The following is a 23,879-nucleotide window of genomic DNA, read 5'->3' on the forward strand; positions in this document are numbered from 1 at the left end:
TTCAGATCTCAATCCATATCGTTGAAGGTGATGATGATGGGGGTGAGGCCCTCGCACTGGCTAGATGAGGCAGGTGTGCTTGGGAGGCCCTCATAGCTGCTAGATATGTGGAGGATGATGACAACATGCAGTGAGCAGACCCTATAGTTCCTCACATCGCATCTGTGAACGTTTGACTCCAGTCTGGCTTATAGCAGCACATATGCCCTCTATGATAATGCTCCTGTCATGGAGACGGAGGCCCTAATAGTCGCTTGATTGCAGGAAGACAATGACGACAATCAGTGAGGACACTTCATAGATCTTCACATAGCTTCTTAGAATGTCTGACTCCTGTCTGGCTGAGGGCATCTTGGTTGCGCTCTGTGATCAGAATCATATCATAGAGATGCAGCCATGAAACTTCAGAAGCATCTGATCCTTTGTCTACCTCCTGCAACTGAGCCCTTTAGGAGCACAGCGTCACTGGTCACAGATGCTGGTGTGATGGAGGCCAGCCCAACCTTAAAGGTGTTGAGAGCACACAGAGAGAACGATGGAACTCTGTGACACCTGCCCACTACATTCTGGCAGCAATGACAAGCACCGCCGAGGAGCAGGCATCAGTAATGTGTCCAGGGAGTGCAAGGCTGGACCATCACTTTGGTCTGAAGGCTGCACAGAGCACAGGGAAGAGGCCCTGGACTGAGATACCTGCCTTTATCTTGTGCACAAAGGTTTCACACCTGAGTGACATGAACACTGATCATCAGAATAAGGAGCCATAGGCAGGGGGACATTCATGGGAGTTTACTGATGATACTGAACAGTAGGTACAAGTGATTAACATCCGTGCCCACAATGCAACTAATTCTTCTTAACTTTCCTAACCCTGCTGCTACATCTTGGTGCTCCCCAGACATTCACAGTGGAGCTGGAGGCAACTTGCTGACTGCAACGCCTTGGCTGTTATGACCTTGGCAGTTGGCCTCTAGAGCTCTCCTGCCTGCTTTCGGGGTCCTGCCATGTGGCAGTGCCACTCTCCTCAGCCTGGGGAGCTGGAGCTGCCAAAGTCACTGGAAGAGAGGATTTGGATGGGCTGGACACTCCCGGAGTCACCTAGATGGATGGCCCTGGGGTGTGCACCTGCTGATCCTCCTCCTTATGGGTGCCTGAGGGCCCCAGGCTGACTCCTTGAGGAGCAGAGGTAGCTGGAGTGAGATTGAGCTGCCTGGCACCCCTCTCGTATGCACATTGTTGGAGGCCAACTATGGCAACAGCAATGGAGTTGAGTCTGTGCAGCAGTGCAGGAGCAACATCCTGGACCAAGATCTCAATGGCGCCCACCATTCTACTAGTGTTGACCTCGGTGCGTTGGCATGCCGGCGCTATCACCTCAGAATGAAGGTGGATGGACTCCTCCATTGTGCTTTGCGATCTGAGGAGTGCAGCGGACATCCTTTCCTGATGTTCCTGAGCTTGCCTTTGCAGCCCCAGCAACTGTGTCATGACTGAGTCCAGAGGCCCATCATCTGACTCGAACTCAGCAAATTTCTGGCCTCCAGCAGTCCTCCGAGTAGCAGACACCTGGGAAGTCCGTGCTCCTGCTTGCAGTGGATCAGACAGTGCAATGTGCTCACCAGATTGTGACCCCAAGGCTATTCTATAGCTAAGTCCCACCCAGGTATGTGTCTCTGCGCTGGTGGAGGGTGTGGGTGAGCACTGTGATGGGACTTCAAGGAGGTGCCTTCAGCTTCCTCTTCAGGGGTTTCTTCAGGGCTTGATTGGAGGCCCTGAGTCATGGACTCATCGGCTGTTTCCAAATGTGTCTGTGGAAGCAAGGGGAGATAATTTGTGCATGGCAGTGGCCTGTGAAACAGGGCGCATTACTCGCAGCATGGTTGTCTGATGTATGTTGCACTGCTAGACTCTCACTTAGAAGAGTACCGACCTCAACGACAGCACCGGACCAGTCCAGATCCTCACCAGCCAGTTGCATGGCTCTGTTTTCATAATCCATGAGGACTTTGATTTCAGGCTTTCCTCCAGCAGTCTGAGACATCTCCCTGTAGTGAGCCAGCTTGTCCTGCATTAGTAGAGATGGAGAAGGTGTAAGCAGGACGCCTGCCAGGCCATATGATAAGTATACCTGGTATGTGTAGTTGGTGAGTGGTCCCATGGATGGGATGAGGACAATGATGATAAGTGTGAGAGAGTGAATGGTGATGTCCCTTGAACTGGCAGTGAGTGAGATCCCTGTGGATGTGTGATGTGTGATGGGTTTGTGAGTGTGTGAGTTGAGGGTGATGAGAAAAGTGACTTACCCTGGTGGAACAGAGGGGATCATCCATCCTCTTGTGGCACTGAATGGCTGTACTCTTTTGAAGGGTGTTGGCACTGATCACCACTACCATCGCCTTCCAAGCCTGGTTGGGCATGCCGTTGCCCATCCTGTAGCCAGAGCAGGTTAGAGTACATCCAAGCAGGCCTCCATGGCACCCAGAAGGTGTTCCAGTGATACATCGCTAAACCTGGGGGGCTTGCAGTCTTTTTGCCTTTCGTGGACATCTTCCCTGCAGCAGTCGTGGGTTGGGAGCATTGTGATGTGGTGCTGCGGCTGGGCTTTAAATATGGCACCTGGTGTGATGAAGCAGTGAGGTGATGGTGAGTGGGCGGATGAGAGTCCGCCCACCATGGAAATGGTGTGTTTCCCTGCAATGCATAAATAATTTGACGGGTTTGGAATGATATGGCGTGAAAACCCACCATCACGGCTGACAGAGAAAACAGCATTTTACCTGCCTGCTACCACACAGTGCAAATCTGGGACAATTCCGCGCATAGAATAGTGCAACACAAAAAGGGGTCATTCATCCATCAAGTTTGTGCCAATTCTTTCAAAGGACAATCCAGGTAATCTTTCTCTCCTGCTCTTTCCCCGCATCTCTGTAATTTTTTCCTCCTCTCAGTATTTATCCGGCTCACTTTTGATGGCTACTATTGCATCTTATTCAAATGTCAACTGTGTTTAGTTCAATTTCTGATTTCCACATTTGTATGTGTGTTTCTGCTGTCCTCTTGCGAATCTTAATTGCAGAGCCCAATGAGGGTATTTGTGTACAACTACTTCAATAGAATGGATGCAATAAGAGTAATTAGGCCATAGTGATTCCGTCAAGATGAATCTGTTCCTTTGCATATGAATCAGGAAGTATGCATGTATAGTCTTAACATTTTTTAAATTTCTGATTTGTTTGTCCTGATCTCCAGTTTGTTTAAATCATAGCAAACCCTCAGCAACTTTTGATAATGGAACTTTAACACTACTGACAAGATACAGGGAGTTCCATTTTTGTAAATATTTTTTTCTCCAATATCTGTTTCATTTATATCATTTAATTTCATTGGTTTTTTAAAATGTTTAATTTATTGCTCCTTATTGTGTCTTTCACTTTGATGTGTAACACCTTTTAAGCAGCAAAGCATCCCATTGCATTTCACAAGAGTAGATATCAGCCAGGATTTGAGAGATGAACAGATAAATGTAAGAAATAGGAGCTAGAGTTGGCCCTTCAATTATATCATGATGTCTCCTACCTCAACTCCACCTTTCTGCATCAATTACCATCACCACAGTTGGATATATCATCTAATTCACTAATATAGATTGTAAAGGCTAAGGCTCAAGTATTGACCCTTGAGGTACAACATTAGTTACACCTTGCCAACCTGAAAATGTTCTGTTTATTTCCACTGTCTGTTTTCTGTCCATTAATTTCTCCAGTACTATTTCTTTACTCATATTGTTGTCTTAACCTCCTTTTCTCATTAGACCCTTGGTATCCCCATTATTTTTGGAACGTTTTTGTGTATTCTACTGTCAAATGCAATGTATTTATCTCTGCTATTTCCTTATTTCCCATTATAATTTCACCTGTCTGCCTCTAATAGGCCCACTAATGAACACTAATGTTCATATAATTACTCACTAATCGCTTCCTTTTCACATACATATAGAAACATTTACAAACTTTTTTTGTCTCTTGCTAGACTACACACATACTCTCTTTTCCCTTTCACAAGAACATAACAATTAAGAGCAGGAGTAAGCCATTCGGCCCATTAATTCTGCTCCACCATTCGATAAGATCATGGCTGATCTGATTGTGGCCTGAACTCTATTTTGCTGGCTGCCCTGCATAACCCTAAACTCCCTTACTGATCAAAAATCTGCCTGACTCAGCTTTGAAAATATTCAATGACCCAGCCTCCACTGCTCTCTGGAGAAGAGAATTCCACAGAATAACAACCCTCTAAGAGCAAAAAAATCTTACCTCAGTTTTAAATGGAAGACCCCTAATTACTAAATTGTGTCCCCTGGTTCTAGACTCCCTCAGAAAGGGAAACATTCTCTCAGCATCCACCCGATCAAGTACCATCAGGATCTTCAATCAGATCACCTCTCATTCTTCTAAACTTCACTGGGTATAGGCCCAACCTGCTCACCCTTTCCCCTTCATCCCAGGAATTATTCGAGTGAACTTGCGATGAACTGCTTCTTAGCAATTTCTTGGTCTTGCTTTGCTGAATTCTAAAAGCCTCCCAATATTCAGGCTTAATGCTCTTTTTGCCAACATTATGAGCCTCATCCTTTGATGTGATACATTCTTTAACTGTTTGTCAGCCACAGTTGAACCTTTTTTACTTTGAATTTTTTGTGCCGTAATGGAATGTATATTTGTGGCAAATTATGCATTCATTTTTTTTAAATAGAGCAATTGATTATCCGCTGTCATATCTTTTAATATAGTTTTCTAATCTAACTTAGTCACAGAATCACAGAATATTTACAGTGCAGAAGGAGGCCATTTGGCCCATCGAGTCTGCACTGGCTCTCTGAAAGAGCATTCTGCCTAGTCCCACTCCTCTGTCTTATTCCCTGTCTTATTGTACATTCTTTCTTTTCAAACAGAAGTCCAGTTTCCTTTTGAGTACTCGATTGAACCTGCCTCCACCACCTTCCCAGGAAGTTTCTTGCCACCCAGAAGGTGGTTGGAAAAGAAAATTCCTGACATCACTATTACTCCTTTTGTGAATTATTTCGAATCTGTGCCTTCTAGTTCTTTCTGGTCTCTTGAGTAAGAACAGTTTCTCATGATTTACCCTGTCCACAGCCCTCAGGATCTTGAATACCTCTATCAAGTCTCCTCTCAGCCTTCTTTTCTCCAAGGGAAACAGTCCCAACCTCTCCAATCAATGCTCATAGCTACAGTTCTTTATCCCTGGAATCATTCTTGTGAATCTCCTCTGTACTCTCTCCAATGCTGTCACATCCTTCCTCAAGAATGGTGGCCAGAACTAGACACAGTACTCCAGATGAGGCCTAACTAGTGTCTTATACAAGTTCAACATGACCTTCTTCCTCTTGCACTCAATACCCCTAAGATACTATATGCTTTATTAATTGCTCTCTCAACATGCCCTGTCATCTTCAATGACTTGTGTTCATATACATGTCACGATTCACTGGGGATAGTGAACTGTAGTATCAAGCCCCACTGCTCCCTGAGCTGTGACAAATGTGAGAAGTTTAATCACCAAGTTGCCCCAATTCTACCTAACTTTCTAATTTAGGTTAAAAGAATACAAAGATTTGTAAACTTAACAAGTAAATAACTATTTATTAAACAAATTGTCTGGAACTAGTGGCAAAAGAAAGAAATATGAACTGTTAATTTTTAACTCTATAACTTGCCTCTACCCCTTTTTAAACTCCTATACACAAACACACACACACATAAAACACACAAAACATGGATTTTAAGGGTGAGATAAAACAGTTCAATAGCACCAATCTGGGGTTCAGGATTAGACGGGTTGACTTTGATTGCTTTCTTCCAAATTTCTTGCAGGCTGACACAAGGTGGTCTCCCAGCACTTGCAGTCTGTGGTTCTCTGGTTGAAACTCGCTTTTAATGTCTCAACTGGTGACTTTCCCCCTTTTCCTCCTGACTGGGGACTCTCAAAGAAAGTAGGATACAGCAATGTGAGGAATAGCCAGCTAGCTACTATGGCAGGATTACTGGAGTGTTACAAAACACAGGAGAGAGAGATTTCAGATCTTTTTTCTTTTCAGGCTAGGAGCTGATCTACTGGACTATCCTCACACAGAACCTGGCCACTTGGTCAGGAGCCAATCAAAATGCTGTCACTAGGCAGTTCCCTCTTAAATCAGGTCTCCATTCCAGCACTATGTTGTCCAACCTGGCACAAACTGTTCCATAATAACAATGTTGTAGATTTTCTTCTTCCTGCTCCATTGAAACTCTTTAAAAATGTAGCCATGGTAGTTTTTAAAGCCACAGTCCAAGAAATAAAAATAGGTACTTTACATCTCCTTTAGAGTTTCTCTCTTTATTTTACACTGTCTCTCCACATTCTTCCTGCCAAAGTGAATCACCTCACACTTCTCTGCATTGAACTTCATCTGCCACTTGTCTGCTCAATCTGCCCAATCTACCAACATGTCTACATCCTTTTGAAGTTCAAGACTATCCTCATCACACTTGACATTGTTTCCAATCTTTGTATCATCTGCAAATTTTGAAATTATGCCCTGAACACCACAGTCTAGGTTATTGATATAGATCAGGAAGAGCAAGGATCCCAACACTGGCCCCTGGGGAACTCCACTACAAACCTTCCTCCAATCTAAAAAACAACCATTTATCACTACTATCTATTTCCTGTCACTGTCAATCAATTTCTTATCCAAGTGCCTACTTTCCCTTTTGTTCCATGAGCTAGGATTTTCCTCACAAGTCTGCTGTGTGGCACTGTATCAAATGCCTTTGAAAATCCATGCACATCAAATCAACAGCTTTGCCCCTATCCACCTTCTCTTTTACCTCCTCGAAAAAACTCCAACAAGTTAGTTAAATATGTTTTCCCTTAATTAACCCATGCTGACTTTCCTTAATAATCCTGCATTTGTCTAAGCGGCTATTGATTTTGCCCCAAACTACAGGGTGGGATTTTCCAGCCCTGCCTGCCACCAGGATCATTCAGTTCCATCAAAAGTCTTTTTGGTTGGGCCGCTGAATCTCCCATGGCGGAACCTGCCACGAGGAGGCTGGAAAATCCCAGACATAGTTTCCAAAAGTTTCCGTACCACTGAAGTCAGACTGACTAGTGTGTAGTTGCCTGCTTTATTTTTAGTTTATTGTTTTATTTATTTTTTATTTTTAGTCAGCTCACCTCTCATACCTATGTATGTAGCTAAACACAGATATTTGCTGTGTTTAGACTTAAGACTAGTTTTGAACTTAGCTAAGTCACCTTCAAGCTCAATACAAAATACAATCATATTGTGATCGCTCTTCCGTAGAGATTCCTTTACTGTAAGGTTATTAACTTACCTTTCCTATTGCACAATACTAGATCCAAAATGTTTCCTAATTGAATCTAGAAAATATCTTGTGTACATTCCATGAACTTGTCCTCCACACTATTATTACAGATTTGATTTGCCAAGTCTATGGACTGGATTATAAACTGATGGCTCCCCGCACCCCAGTGTAAATGGCTGACTTGCTGTTCTTTAATTTTCGGATGGTGGGCCCTTAATTATTATGAGACAAGACTTCCACCCCTCTCCAGGTGGAAGTCCTGCCTCATAAAGCTGCCAGGCAATTGGAGGCTGGCAGCTCTGCAGTACCAGGAGCACTGCCAGGAGTGGTGGCCACCGTTGGTACTGCATTGAGGATATCAAGGAGGTGTTCAACAATAGACCCAGACAACCAGTTAGGTTTGGGATCTCAGGCTGGCAGGCCCCAGTGAGATTTTCTACCCCTTGCTGTATATTGTGATTCAATTTTTGATTACTCTGATTCTTCCCTACCTTCCCCTCTAAGTTTGGAAACACCAGACTTAACCTTGTATGCAAGGGCATTTCATCAATAATTCAGACAGTGTTGAACCCGTAGTCGAATGAGGCATCGTACGATAATTGAGAAGAAAGCTGGAAAGTTGAGTTTCTAGAGTACCTTCTGATCACCTCTTCATTCCAGATTTGAAAGTTTACACAGTTCTTTCAGCTGATCCATTTGATGAGGGATGATTTGGTGCTGTTTCAATATGTCTGATTCCATTTAAACCCATGAATCCCTGAAAGTCTGCACTGGTAAAGACTGTACATTATCCGAAATGATGACTTCCAGTAGGCCATGTATATTGAAACATTGACGCACTTTTCAATAGTTGCATTCAATGTTGGTGATCTGACTTCATTCATATCCATCCATTTAGAATGCGCATCAATGATCAATAAAAACATGGCACCTAAGAATGATCCCATATAATCAAAATGTAGTCTAACCCAGGGTCGACCAGGCCACTCCCACAGATGCAGTGGAGCTGAAACAGGCAACTTCTCTTTTTGCTGACAATGGAGTCAGTGCTTGACCATGCTTTCAATGCCTGTCCACCAGACATAGCTTCGCGCAAGCATTTTCATCTTCGATATGCCTGGATGTGCACTGTGAAGCTCTGCCAAGAGTGGTTCTCTTCCTTGTGAATATATCCCCACAACAAGATTCCATCTTGACAACTCAACTCTGTTTTTTTGGGCATGGAATAGTCTCAAATCTTCAGACACCAATGAATTTGACCACCCATGCAATACAAGGTCTCTAACCTCTGACAAAATTGGATCTCCTAATTTGCTTTGTGCACACACAGCGAAGAATCCAAGAAATTCAGTACAAGCACAACTTCTTGCAACACTAGAGCATGTATAATGCCACCTGGTAATGGGGGGGCAACAGAGTGCATCCGCGTTTGCAATATGCAAACCAGGATGATACATAAAGGTATACTCATGCACAGATAATATCAAAACCCAACATTGAATTCTTGCTGATGCGATTGGCGAAATGGCTTTATCCTCACTGAATAAACTCATTAATGGTGAAATGTCATCCATGCAGGTACTGGTGGAATTTCTTTACTCCAAATACCACAGATAAGTCTTGCTTTTCTAGTTGGGAATAGCCCTTCACAGCTGTGGAGAGGGTTATGGAGACATAGCCAATTGGCCTTTCTGATTCATCTTCCATCCTATCACGGCTCCTACATGATAAGGAGAGACATCATATGTTAATGCCAATTCTTTCAATGGGTCAAAGTGTACCAGTAAATATGATGAATGTAATAGCTTCTTAACTTTCACAAAGGCTTGTTCCTGTTGTGAATTCCATGACCAATGATGATTCTTTTTTAACAACAAGTGTATTGGTGCTTATACTGTTGACAAGTTTGGCAAGAAGCAGCTATAGTAATTGATCATGCCCAGAACGGAGTCGAGTTCAGTTACACCAGACAGAGAGGGACCATCTTTGATTGTCTTAATTTCCTCTTCTACCGGATGCAAACTCATAGCATCCACCCTGTGACCCAGGTAAGTAACTTCTGGGGCTTGGAATGTAAATTTCTCTTTCTTTAATCATACACCAGCTTCCAAGAATCTTCTTAGCACCTCCTCCAGGTTGGTCAAGTATTCGATTTCAGTTGACCCTGCGATCAGAACATCATCTAGGTATACTAGTGCTCGGGGAAGTCCTTGCAAAAGACTCTCCATTGTCCTTTGGAAGATGGTATATGTAGTATATTGATACAGACCCTTGTGCGTGTTAATGGTTACTTAACGTGTTAATCCTCTATACATGCTATCCAGCTCTAACTGTTGGTAAGCATGGCTCATGTCCAGTTTTGTATAGGATTTGCCTCCAGCTAGCTTTGCATATTTGTGGATATTTATCTAGTTTGGCTGCCTTGTTCATGGTCAATTTTTGTCCTCATAAATGCATATGGTTTTGTCAGTCTTCACCACTGGGGCTATGGGCTCTGCCCATTCCGAAAACTGGACTGGTTGGATGATGCCCAGTTTTTCTAACTGGCACAGTTCTGCATCCACCTTCTCCTTTAAGGCATAAGACACAGGTCTGGCCTTAAAGAAACGGGGTGTCACCTGAGAATCCATATATATTTTTGCTTTCAAGCCTTTAAACTTCCCTAATACATCACAAAATACACTGTTGTATTTCCTTAGCAGTTCAGGAACTCCTCCTGCTCTCAAGTGAAATATTTCAGACCAGTTGAGCTTGATTTTTTGTAACCAGTCTCAGCCCAGAAGACAAAGTCCTTTACCAGTCAGGATGGTCACTGGAAGCTGGGCTGCCTGTTGCCTATAGGACACAGGTACTGTGGTGAAGCCCTTTGCCTGTATGGTAATCTTTTTAACTGCAGGTTTTGAATGCCACATGTTCTATCTTCAATAATTCCATACATTTTAACATTAAAACAATTGGCAACACATGCTAATTTAATGAATAGAGATATTGGGGATATGGGCTCCAGCATAGTAGAACTCATTAATACTATAAAAAAATATTTGTTTCATTTAAAGTTCCATGCTCCACATGAGGACCCCTCACGTGTTAAGATTGCAGCAAATCAGGGCCCTATATTCTCATCAGGGCCCTGGTGCAATTTTAACATGTCAGAATGGAGCAGAAAATACCTGAATTAACAGGAATTGATTGTACTATATGGTCAGCCTGTGATCAGTTACTGAGGAACTTGAAGACGACCCTAGGCAAGGGACTAAATAATAATATAGTAGGACAGTGGCAAGGTGATCTACTGTGATCAGTATGTGACCATGTGCTTGATAATGCTTTCCATTCTGTCCTGGCCTTTAACCCTAGGGAGCTGACCTTTGAGAAGCCACAGGTGACATGTTGGAACATTGTTATTCGTTATCCACGGATTGTCACCCAGCTGCAGCTTCACCATGCAACAGACCTACCAAAGCAGAATTCGTCTGGAGGTATGTCGAGTGAATGACTTCCTCGTGTAGACATAGCTTTACAATGGTCTTGAATATCCCAGATCCATGGATTGACTCTGCATCTCTAGCAATGCTAAACAATCTCACACCAGCTCTTGGTGGACATGGATGGTCCACAGCACAAAATCTCTTTTAATTTGGCATGAATTGGCAAAAAAAATTACTAGTTCCATTCATAAAGGTTATAGGATAGTTACTGTGGAAAATGAAAAATATTATTGTGGTGCATGAGGGAGTGCTCTTCTGAGGTTGGGGTTAAAACATCTATTAGGAGCAGAGTAGAGGGTATGTTACCTGTATATAATCATTGTGAAGCTGGCCTGAGAAAACCTAGTGCTAAAACTCGAGTGTCTGAAACAGGAATTGTCCCAGCACTGACATAATTTGTCTTTAGAAGTAGGAAATTTCACCAAAACCTTTGTTTAAACTGTTGTAAGGTTGTTTGGTGTCACACTAAGAGGTCTGGAGGCTTGTGAGGTGAATGTTTATTGGTCACCCATAACTATATACGTATCTCCAAGGTGTAGCCTTATCCAGGTGCTATCATCATACTGACATCTCTTGGACTCTTACTGCATCATTCTGTCTCCTGTCTACTGTCATCTGTCTTTCTATGTCATACTGTGGGCAGCACCATTCTCCAGTCCCACATTAACTCTTGCTATGTTGAACACCCTTATGCTACACCGCACCCCCCGCCGAGTCATTACTTAACATACTAACAATGCAATCTTTCTTTATGTGCTACTCCTTCTCCCCTCCTCAAGTCTCTGACTTTATAAATTCAAATGGCGTGGAGGCTTTGTGACTCTTCCAGATCTCATTCTCTTTCCGTTCGGAGGAGTGGTAGTTTCAGTCAGCTCCGGCTGACTCTGATTGTTTGGGGTTGAAATTGTAGTACTTGGTGTTTCTGGTAATTGGGTGTCTCCATCTGATTTACTTTTTGCACTCCTTCATGTTAAATTTCTCTTTTGCGGTGGGATGCCATTTGCTTACCCCGTTCCTTCTAGAGGGAACGTTTGCTCCGTTCCATCCTAGAGTGTACTTGGGCTTTCTTTCTCCATGGGGTTTGCCATGTTCTTCCTAGAAGTTAATGGTTCAAAAATGGAACCTTCATTTCCATTTGTTTCACAATTCCATCCAAATATCTGTTTACAATCTTATTTTCCAATTCTTTTTCAAACCTATTAATATTTTCATTCAGCTCAGTAGCTACTCCAATGAGTTCAGTTGTCTTTGTTTTAGAGTTATCTGCGGAACCCTTATACAAGCTCAACAACTTCATCTGGGCAAAAACAGAATTACCTGGAAAAACTCAGCAGGTCTGGCAGCATCGGCGGAGAAGAAAAGAGTTGACGTTTCGAGTCCTCATGACCCTTCGACAGAACTTGCGTTTGGACTCGAACGCAAGTTCTGTCGAAGGGTCATGAGGACTCGAAACGTCAACTCTTTTCTTCTCCGCCGATGCTGCCAGACCTGCTGACTTTTTCCAGGTAATTCTGTTTTTGTTTTAGATTTCCAGCATCCGCAGTTTTTTTGTTTTTAACTTCATCTGGGCATTCAGTTCCTTTCAGAATTTTTCTTTCATGGCCACTGACTGCCCCTTAGACTTGTTCAATTCACTCGTTAGATCTTCACTCCGTTTCTTGGAATTTTCCTTTTCTGTTAAGTCTGCTTTTGCTATTCAATACTGTGCATCTCATCTTTCATGCTCTTCAGATTGGACTGAAGTTTAAGAATTTGATTGCTCTTTTCATGATTAAGTTTCAACTTTTCATCAGTTTTGGTTGTTAATTCTTCATTCAACCAACTGTTCGAATTCATCAGTAATTCCTTTTCCTATTTCAGGCATTTTTCACAATACTTAATAGAGACTTCTGATGCTTGAAGTTCAAGTTCTAATTTTTCAGTAGCAAATTCATCTTCTGGACATTAAAGTAGGTTCTCTACACTGAACAGGTTCTCCTTAGCAGAGCCTAATTTGTCTGTGCTATCCTTCAAGCTGACATTCTGTAATTTTACTTCTGCTGATTGTTTCTGAGACACTTCAAGTTCCTTTGGGAGAACTTCTATTTTCTCTTGCAATTGTTCAACATTTTCTTGATATGCTGGGTTCTTGATTTTCATTTCAGCCATGTCGTTTCTCAATGACTGGTTGTCACTAAGTTTGAGGCATCCAGTGCTTTTCCTTCTAGCTCCTTGATCTTCAGTATTGGATTTACATTTTCCTGTCTTATTTCTGTGTTTTCTTTCTTCACCTACAGCAGAGCTTTGTCCTTGTGCTTCATTTTGGTTGCACTGTTAGCCAGGCCTGTCTCTGGTGAAGTTTTAACTTGTTTTAGCTCTGTAATCATGCTCCTCTTGACTTCAGTATCTATTCACAGCTTGGAAAGCTCAACAGCTTTTCCTTTCAATGCCTCCTTTTTTCCATTCAGCTGGTTCTTCAGCTTTTTCATCCCTTTCTTATACCTCTTGGTTTCCTCCTGGAATATTGAACATTGCTGAGTCTTGTCTGCCAACTGGTTCTTTAATTCGTTCAGTGGCATTAAATTCATTTTGTTTTTCTTTGTAATTTTCTGGAGGAACAATATTTGATCTGACCCTGAGGGATTCTTGTAGCATGTGAAGGTCCTTCAACAGATTTTCCTTTTCCTTCTGAGGCGCAACTACTTCATCTTGAGCTTTTCTATAATTCAATAGAGTCTCCTTGACTTTTTTCTATTGTTCTTCCATTCTGCTGTTCAAGACAGTTTTCATTTTGTCATGCTCCATTTAACCTTGAAGGATGATTAGCTGTTCTTTCAACAGTTTATTTTCTTGTTGACCTCTTACCAACTCACACTGTGGTTCAGTGCATTGCTTTGTTGATACTTGTAGTTTCAATAAAGCTTTTTTTGAAGTAGTATTCAACATCTTTTTAATGCTGATATTTTTCCTGGGCCACATATTGATTCTTCAAAGAGTCTTCCAGGGCAGTTACCTCTGAGTACCTTGTCTGCTTACTGTTGTGCTTGGCTGTACTTCTGGCTGAGTTCTTCCAATTCAGCTTTGTTATGAACATTTTCCTGTGGAATAACTTCATTTTCTTTTTGCAGGTTTTGTTGTTTTTGGGTTACATCAGATAACTTTCCTTCATTCACAGCCATCTGCTCACTCCGCTCTGTCACCTGCTGTTGCATATTGGGTACTGTGTTGGCATTTTCAAAAAGTTCTATTTTTATGTCTTTGGGCTGCTTCTTGGCCTCTTCTTTTCTCTACTCTAAACAATTCAGCTGACTCTGGACCCAGCTGCAGTACTCCCTTTAGCTGCACTGGTTAACCAATTGATGTGCCATGCCTGGTTAGTGCTCTGATTATTTTTAAAAGGTAAGTTCAGCTTTCATTTAATTTTGATCACTCTTTTTGTGATAATGGCTAGGTCCTTTCACTCTGTGTTTGATCAGGCTGGGCAATGGAGCTTTTTTTAGGCGATCTTCAGCTGTGTCTTCAAATTAGGTATTCTTTGCTCAGGTCATCCTTCAGTTTCTTGAATTTTTTCATGCCTTGAGGTTCTAGGTTCCTTCTCCAGCTTCTTTGTGGTTATGGGTTCATTCATTAGCTGTTTTGGAATTTCAGGGCCCTTCCCCTGCTGCCACCATGTTGTAAAGTTATTTGGTGTCCTACTAAGAGGTGTGGAGGCTTGTGTGGTTGAACATAAACCATTTATTAGTAACACAACTTTATACATATCTCAAAGGTATAGCCTTACCTAGGTGCTATCACCATGCCGACTTCTTTCAGACTCTTCCTGCACCACTCTGTTTCCTGTCTACTGTCACATGTCTCTCTACATCATACTGTGGATGGTACTGTTCTCTAGTCTCATATCAACCCTTGCTATGCTGAACACCCTTAAACTACATAAATAGGGCAATATAATTGTCACACTTTTCATTCAGTGCAAGACATTCTCTCAAGTTTGATGTCCCCAGTCTCTCCTATAAGCAGATTCTATCAGGAGTTTACCCTTACTGCCTAATATCTAGCCCCACCAGTTTATGTCTGGAGCCTGAAGGAACAAAACTCTCTTCGTCTGTGAACTGGAGTCATAGTCGTGCACATCCCACCACACTTCCATCTTCAATCTTCTGAAAGGAGGTCTGTTGGATACTTATGTTCGAGACAAGCCAACTATCTGGTACAAATGATAAGTGAGCAAATAGGATACATCTAATAAAACTCATTTTACTTCAACTTATTTCCATACTACCCTTCATAACAGAAAATAACAAACAATGCCACACTGTCTCTTATTAGCAGGCTAAATGCATTCTCTTCCCTCAAAGACTGTCTGAAACTGGTCACCCCTGAACTTTAAGAGAAAATTTGCTTACTCTCTAGGCCTCAGATTGTGTGCCTTTTTTATTCCTATCTGAAAAGGAAACTCAGGGATTTACCTCTGGCCTACTGCCAGTTCTCAGTGTTTCGAGATTATACCAAATGGATCATCAATCCAACTAGCTGTGCCTCTTCAGTGAGAGCTCCTAGAAACTCATCCTCCTGGAAAGAGCATTCTAACATGTGACATTTACTGGAATGGGTTTAAAATGTTTCAAGTAATCAAGCCAGACACTTTAATCCGCAAATGTGAATCTAATCCACATTTCCCAGAAACTGGGTGTTGTAAATTTAATATATTCTTAGCTGACTTAAACACCAAATAATTTTAATATAAATAACTCCAAAATCCATTCATAAACAGGAATCCTGAAGCATGACAATTATGTAATTTGTTTAAATCAGTCAAATCTATGAATGCAGATTGAAGAACCATTAGTTTTTTCTTTTTTGTAGTGTCCACTCTTATCTTTTCATAATCAGTCAATAAAATGATTTTGCATTTTACAGTACATGTTTATTTCATGTAAAATTATGTTAAACTGAATTGAATCTACTTTTTGCCATATTCCAGGAGCAAACTCATATGCAGTTTTTAAATGTGAATATCGCAAAATCCGTACAGCTGTTTTTGAAGACACACTGAATCCTCAATTTGATACCCAGGTCATTTTTTACAGGAGAAATCCAAAGCTCCCAATAATCATCCAGGTAAGGTGTCTATCACTGTTGAAGATCAATAGTTGGACTCATGATGAACAATTACATTGAGATAATTAGTTCCGAGATTTTCTGAGTCCCATAGCTATTGCATTATATATGATCAGAGACTGAAGCTTTTAGACAAACCCATTGCTTGATCAAACAGTGAAACTAGCATTAATGCACTTTATTGTGATGATATTCAAGAAAGGATGGAGACAGAAAGCAGGTAATTACAGGCTAATTAGCCTAAAATTTGTCACAGGTAAAATGCTAGACTATTATTAAGGAGGTGATAACAAGGCACTAAGAAAATCTTAATGCAATCAGGCAGAATCAATATGGCTTTGTGAAAGGAAAGTTTGACCATATTTTTGTTTGAGGAAGTAAAAAGGAGCATTGGTAAAGGGGAACTTATAGATGTGGTGTATTTGGACTTCCAAAAGGCATTTGATAAGGTGCCATGTCAAAGTTTACTGCATAAATAAGAGCTCATGGTCTAGTGGGTAACATATTATCATGGGTAGGGGATTGGTTAGCTAACAGGAAGCAGAGAGTAGGGATAAATGGGTCATTTTCAGGTTGGCAAGCTGTAACTAGTGGAACGCCACAGGGATCAGTGCTGGGACTTCAACTATTTACAATCTATATAAATGACTTGGATGAAGGGATAAAATGTATGGTTACTAAATTTGCTGATGACACCAATATAGGTAGGAAAGTTAATTGTGAGGAGGACATAAAGAGTCTGCAAAGGGATAAGGATAGGTTAAATGAGTGGGAAAAAAGTTCAATGGAGTATACTGTGGGAAAATGTGAACTTGTCCACTTTGGCAGGAAGAATGAAAAACAGGATATTATTTAAATGGAGAGATATTGCAGAACCATGAGGTATAGAGGGATCTGGGTGTCCTGGTACATTAATCACAAAAAATTAGTATGCAGGTACAACAAGTGATTAGAAAGGCAAATGGAATGTTATCATTTATTGCAAGGGGAATGGAATATAAAAGTAGGGAAATTTTGCTTCATTTGTACTGAGCGTTGGTGAGGCACAACGGGAGTACTGTGTACAGTTTTGGCCTCCTTACTTAAGAAAGAATATAATTGCATGAGAAGCAGTTGAGAGAAGGTTCACTCAACTGATTCCTGGGATGAAGGGGCTCTCTTATGAGGAAAGGTTGGACAGGTTGAGCCTGTATCCATTGGAGTTTAAAAGAATGAGAGGTGATCTTATTGAAACATATAGGATCCTGAGGGCACTTGACAGGGTAGATGCTTATAAGAGAGACTAGGACTAGGGGACACAGTTTAAAAATGAGCTGTCTCCCATTTAAGATGGAGATGAAGAGAAGGTTTTTCTCTCAGAGGGTTGTTAGTCTGTGGAATTCTCTTGCCCTGGAAGCAGCAGAAGCAGGGTCACCGAATATTTTTAAGGCTGAGTTAGCTAGATTCTTTATTGAAAAGGGAGTCAAAGGGTATAGGGGGTGGACAGGAAAGTGAAGTTGAGGCCACATCAGATCAACCATGACCTTATTAAATGGTGGGGCAGGCTTGAGGGGCCAGGTGGCCTACTCCTGTTCCTAATTTATCTCTTTGTATGATAAATGGGAAATTTTGACTAATCCGTTGCACTGAAATGAATTGTACCTCCCCATCCCCATTCTATGCTGAGATCAGCAAACTCAGCATGGACTAAAATTGAATTTGGGATCCTTTTGCTGTGCATGACTCAGCTGCTGGCTGGATAGGTTCACTGCATCATCAGGCAATCCTTGTTTGACAAATTAGAGAATTGAGTAAAAAAACATAAAGTAGTAATCATGGGGGATTTGATCTACCCTGATATTAATTGGACAGAAAAGGTAGGTAAAGGGAATAAGGGAATGGAGTTCCTACCAGGTGTACAGGACTCCTTTCTGACCAAATATATAAATAATCTAACCATGGAAGATTCACAATTGAATCCAGAAATGAACGAACCAGAGCAGATAAGAGAAGTAAAGTAGAGGAACATCCAGGCAATAGTGTCCACCATATAGGATGATAGAAAAGGACTTAAGTATATTGAAAACTGAATTAATAGGTTGGAGAAACCTATTTTGAGGATATGAGAATAGAACTTGGGTAAATGGCCAACTATATTGGCAAACAACAATGTAGAAAACAATGAGTAACATTTAAAATGATGCCCAAATGGGTACAGGGAAAATCTATTCTGTAAAGGGAAAGAACAAACTAGACACTACTGGGGCTCCATGGATGAATAAAGACATAAAGGAACAATTGAGGATTAGCGGAGAGGCATACATTAAGTACAACAAAGGAGTGCAGGATAAGAAAGAGTACAAAGTGATTAGGAGAGAAGTCAAAACACAATTAGGAAGGTGAAGAGGAACTAAAAAATTATCAACAATCATAAAACAAAATAGTAAAATATTTTACAGGCAAATCAATTAAAAATAGTTGTGATGGCAATAGGACCATTAAGCAATAGGCAGGAATAATTATTTAATGTTAGTATTTACCAGGGAGATAGAACAGGTAGACATGACATTGAATGATGAGATCAGTAATGAGATAAGTGCATTTCAAATAATAAAGAGGGTGCATTAAATAAACTAATCAAACTCAAAAAGGATAAAGGTCACATTCCAGATGGATTGCATCCACATATTTTAAAATAATCTAGGGCAGAGATAGCAGAGGCATTATTACTCATATTTAATAATTTGTTAGGAAAAGGTGTAGTGTCAAAGGATTGGCAGATAGCTAATATAATTCCTAGATTTAAGAAGGGGGATAGGATATGTCGAGACAATTATAGACCAGTCAGCTTAACATCAGTGGTAGGAGAAGTAATGGAATCCTTCTGAAAGGAGAGAATAGAAGAACAACTAGAAATTAAAAATATAATAATTAATAGTTGGTAAGGATTTCAAAAGGGAGAATCTTGCTTGATGAACCTTATTGAATATTTTTGAGGAGATAACAGAGAGTAGACAACGGTAATGCAGCAGATGTAACTTATGTGGATTTTCAAAAAGCCTTTGATTAGGTGCCTCAGAATAGACTAATGAATAAGGTCATAGAATGTGGAGTCAGGGGACAAGTGGCAGAATAAATTGCTAGCTGGCTTCAAAACAGAAAGCAAGGAGTGGGAATAAAGGATAGTTATTCAGCGTGACAGAAGGCAGGATGTTGCGTTTTCCAGGTTCAGTGCTGAGATCACTGCTGTACACAATTTACATTAACAATTTGGACTTCGGAAACAAAAACGAAATTTCTAAATTTGCGGATGACGCCAAATTGGGGGTCAATACTCAGGATGACTGCAACAAATTACAGGACATTAATAAACGTTCCAAATGGCCAAATAATTGGTGAATGAAGTTCAATATTGATAAATGTGAGAAAGTACATTTTAGTAGGAAGAATAGGGAGGTCACTTATTACTTGTAAGGTGAGAGTCTAGGTGGGGTAGAGGAACAAAGGGATCTCAGAGTACAATTACATCAATCACTAAAAACTATACAAAAACAGAATTACCTGGAAAAACTCAGCAGGTCTGGCAGCATCGGCGGAGAAGAAAAGAGTTGACGTTTCGAGTCCTCATGACCCTTCCACAGAACTGAGCGAATATAAGGAGAGGGGTGAAATATAAGCTGGTTTAAGGTGGGGGGTAGGGGGGTGCGGTGGTGGGGGTGTGTGGTGGGGGGAGAGAAGTTGAGGGGGGGTGATGTGATTGTAGGGACAAGCAAGCAGTGATAGGAGCAGATAATCAAAAGATGTCACAGAAGGGTCATGAGGATTCGAAACGTCAACTCTTTTCTTCTCCGCCGATGCTGCCAGACCTGCTGAGTTTTTCTAGGTAATTCTGTTTTTGTTTTGGATTTCAAGCATCCGCAGTTTTTTGTTTTTAACTGAAGACTATACCACAGGTTAGCAAGGCTAAAAGAAATGCAAATAAAGCACAAGGCTTGGTTTCTAGAGAGATAAAATTAAAAAGGAGGGATGTTATGTACCTGTATCGACAACACTTCGAGTACTATGTGCAGTTCTGGTTGACATATTATACAGGATATAGAGGTAATGGAAAGGGTGCAGAGAAGATGACATCAGAAATATCAGGAAGGGATTGACAGGCTGGGGTCCTTTCTCACTTGAGAAATGAAGGTTGAGGGGGTGACTTAATAGAGGTCTTTAAAATAATGAAAGGTTTTGTTAGATTGGATACAGAAAGAATGTTTCCTCTTGTGGGGCAGAGCATAACTCTAGGCCATCAATATAAAAAAGTCACCATTAAATCTAATAGGGAACTCAGAAGAAACTTCTTTACCCAAAGAGTGGTAAGAACGTGGGAGATCACCACCACAAGGAGTAGTTGAAGTGAATAGTACAGTTGCATTTAAAGGAAAACTAGACAAACATGTGAGATGTGAGGGAGAAGTGTTATGATGGTAGATTTAGATAAGAAAAGACAGGAGGAGACTCAAGTAACATTGGCATGGACTGTTTGGGTTGAATGGCCTGTTTCTGTGCTGTATACCCTATGTAATTCTATTAATATTATGTAATCTTTTCTTATCTAAATCTACCATCATAACACTTCTCCCTCACATGTTTGTCTAGTTTTCCTTTAAATGCAACTGTACTATTCGCTTCAACTATTCCCTGTGGTGGTGATCTCCCAAGTTCTTACCACTCTTTGGGTAAAGAAGTTTCTTCTGAGTTCCCTATTAGTTCTAATGGTGACTATCCCCTTAATCCTTTAGACCTGGTAATGAAAATATAAATCCGGGAAGCTATGAAGAAAATTGGTAAATCTCAATATGACGATCTTCTGATGCAGTGCTTATGATTGATGTGTATCATTTTATGCATTTTCAAAGAAAAGTCATCAAATTCAATACATACTAAAATGAATGATACACCAAAGAATACTTGAGTCAGAGTGCCAAGTATGTGTGGTCAGCTTCTCTTCTTGCACCCCCTGTTGAGACCAAACATAAATTCATCTCCTTTCATTCCATGTTCATCAGACCATGAAAGTTTTAATAGTTCCAGTAACCTTAGTTTAAGTTGGCATTTTTTTTAGCCTTGCTAACCTGTGGCACAGCTTTTAGTGATTTTTGTATTTGTACTCTGAGATCCCTTTGTTCCTCTACCCCACCTAGACTTGCACCTTATAAGTAATAAGTGGCCTCCCTATTCTTCCTACTAAAATGTACTTTCTCACATTTATTTATTTCGAAATTCATTTGCCCATTGGGAAAGTTTATACATGCACAACCAAGCAAGACAAGCCCTTCAGTATCTTCTTAAAGAACCACAGTGCCTTAGCAGAGCGTCGAGTCGCTTTCCACATCCTTCACAGTGAAACAGATACATAGGATAGAATAAAACTCTTAGTTCCACCACTGTGTGAGATCAAAATCACTTTTTTATTAACAGATTTGGAACAGCAACAAACTGTGTGATACGTTAATTGGTGAGGTAACCGTTGAAGAATCCCAAGATAACCCCAGGAGTCAGCAGATCCTGCAACTTCAGACAAAGGACAGACAGGAAAATGAGATGCCAAGTAGCATTACCATCACTGTCATCAGCAGCAACAACCTCGGGGCATTGTGAAAAATGAAGACTGTTGAAATAATATCACTGAGAACAGGATCTCAACCACATCCTTTGTTTCTTTGGAACAGAGTTTGGCGATTTGAATAACCCTGCTATATGAAAGAACCTGTTGGCACTCATTTTCTGTTCTCCACGTTGCCCAGCCCAAAAACAAAAGAATTCCTAATTAACTATATAGTTTAAAAGAATAAATGTCTTATTAATTATTATTTTGTGGTGGCAACAGCCAACATTTCACTCCATTGATTCATAAATATTATTAGATCAAACTACCGAGAATTTTATAGAGTTAGGCAGTATTACTAGGAATGATTGTGAAAGGCATACACCTGTAATTCCCTAGAACAAGTTGTGTTTCTGACCTTTTTCGGTGTAAGTGTGGGTCTTACATCCTGAAAGAGATTAGCCAACTTGCTCCCAACTGACCTAATATATGCTAGAGATGTGTTGCAAATTTGGGTCTACCTTAGATATATTCTTGGGTTTGTTGGTTTCAATGTGCCTCACCTAAGCTGTTTGCACATCTTACTGTTAATAGGAGCTGATTCATACACTACTTTACTCTTATATCTACATATAAGCAAGAAGCATAATAATGTTCATTTGTGATCCAAACCGGATATCCGTGTCTTTCACATGAGCAATTTTCCAATCTCCTCAAAGGCAGAATGAACAAACATTTGCTGGGCAAGACTCATTCCCCAGAGAGGAATAATATACAGACCAGCATTTATGATTGGACTCACATTAATCAAAACAGTACACCCTGTCTTCACATAGTGATACAAAATAAGGTGTCTGTCATACTTACCCACATAATGATCAGTATGTGGCCTAGCAACTCAAAAGTTTTACAATTGTCATTAAATAACCAGATTATTCAATTGTCCAAAACTATTTCCAGAAAATTGCACCTTAACATTACACAGCAAAAAGCTTTATAGTCTATTATTTCTTTGCTTTCCAGTCACATCTGCCATGTATCTTCAGGATGTATTTTCATTTCCCTATTTGTGCTGCTAATTTTCTTCGTTATTTTCTTTAATTTTATCTATGCACAAATCATAAGGTCCAAGATTTTCCACTTAATAATGTTGCAAGTTAATTCTTAACCATCTGGTAATCACCTAGCAATTCAAATGCCTGAATAAAATGATCAATATTACTCTTTCTTTAAAATTTGGAATTAGATTTCAATCAATAGACTGTCAGCCACAAGATCTGTGAACCCACTACCACACTCGCTGCTGATGCATAGTTCTCTGCTAGTTTAAGAATGTGATAATGCTCCTGTCAGATTCATGTTAACATTTGTTTCTAAGCCATTCATTTTAAATTCATATTGTTTGCTCTATCTAATTCCTCTGACTCTTATTGTTCATCTTGTCAATGTCACTCCAGCTCCAATTGTAATTGAAATTTCCTTTGTGTTTTCCTTGACTATTAACCTCACTAACTCTTCTGCATTCTTCTGCTTTTGAAAATTTTAATTCTTGGTTCTATTGCTTTATTTCACTGTAAGGTAAACATAGAGAACAACAGTTATGATTGGACTTGCTTTAATCAAAACATTGCAATCTATTGGGCTGAATCAATAGTCAATACAAAATAAAAAAAAATAGATATCTATATAGGGTATATTTATATTTTCTCTTACATATATTGAGAGCAGAACTTTACTCTTAAAACAGTTTGGATCTGTCTGGTTCAGTGTTGTCACGTCCAGCTAAAAAGTCTATAAACTGTAGATGGTCAAACCATATTTTATGCTGGTTCAGTTGCAGCGTATCTTCTCTGTTGTTGCCGACTTGCATGAATTTGCTACCAGTTTCTGGATTCTGCACTTATGTGTTGGTTGACATGATTCAGACAAAAATATGAAGATAAGGATGGCAGGGAAAGACCAGGCTGGCCGATCAAACTAGTCTCATCTGGACATGACAGTCTACATGCACCATTGACCAAACTCTCCCAATCATGCAGTCTCCTGAGAAAGGAGAGAAAAAACAGAGGAAAAAACCATTGCTCACTTTTAGTAAAAAAATCTGTGAAATTCCTCACTGATCTTTGAAGGCAGTGAAGCAAGCTGCAGAAGACAGTAGTTACTCATGAATAATCCTAACTACACCATACCTAATTTATGCGACTTGAAATATCCCACCAACTTCAAAAACTTGTTCAGTGGTCTTTTGAACCCATACTGATTTTGTTAATCTTGTCCTGAGATCTATCTGGCATCTAACTTAACTCTTTATTTTTGTAATTTGTTCTCATT

The 23,879-nt window shown here is 40.5% G+C and overlaps 1 protein-coding gene across 2 annotated transcripts in view; it reads left to right on the forward strand.

Annotated features, from left to right (window-relative positions):
• LOC121282643 (calpain-5-like) overlaps nt 1-23,233 on the forward strand; it is a 171,609-nt gene extending 148,376 nt beyond the window's left edge. For both annotated transcript variants that reach the window (XM_041196462.1, XM_041196463.1), the window contains exons 11-13: nt 10,746-10,867; nt 15,840-15,976; nt 21,422-23,233. In XM_041196462.1, coding sequence (XP_041052396.1) covers nt 10,746-10,867; nt 15,840-15,976; nt 21,422-21,601 — 439 coding nt within the window. In that variant the 3' untranslated portion in view covers nt 21,602-23,233. The remainder of the gene's footprint in view (nt 1-10,745; nt 10,868-15,839; nt 15,977-21,421) is intronic.
• The last annotated feature ends 646 nt before the right edge of the window (nt 23,234-23,879 follow it).

This window comes from Carcharodon carcharias, chromosome 9, assembly GCF_017639515.1.
Source record: "Carcharodon carcharias isolate sCarCar2 chromosome 9, sCarCar2.pri, whole genome shotgun sequence".
Classification (NCBI taxonomy): domain Eukaryota; kingdom Metazoa; phylum Chordata; class Chondrichthyes; order Lamniformes; family Lamnidae; genus Carcharodon; species Carcharodon carcharias.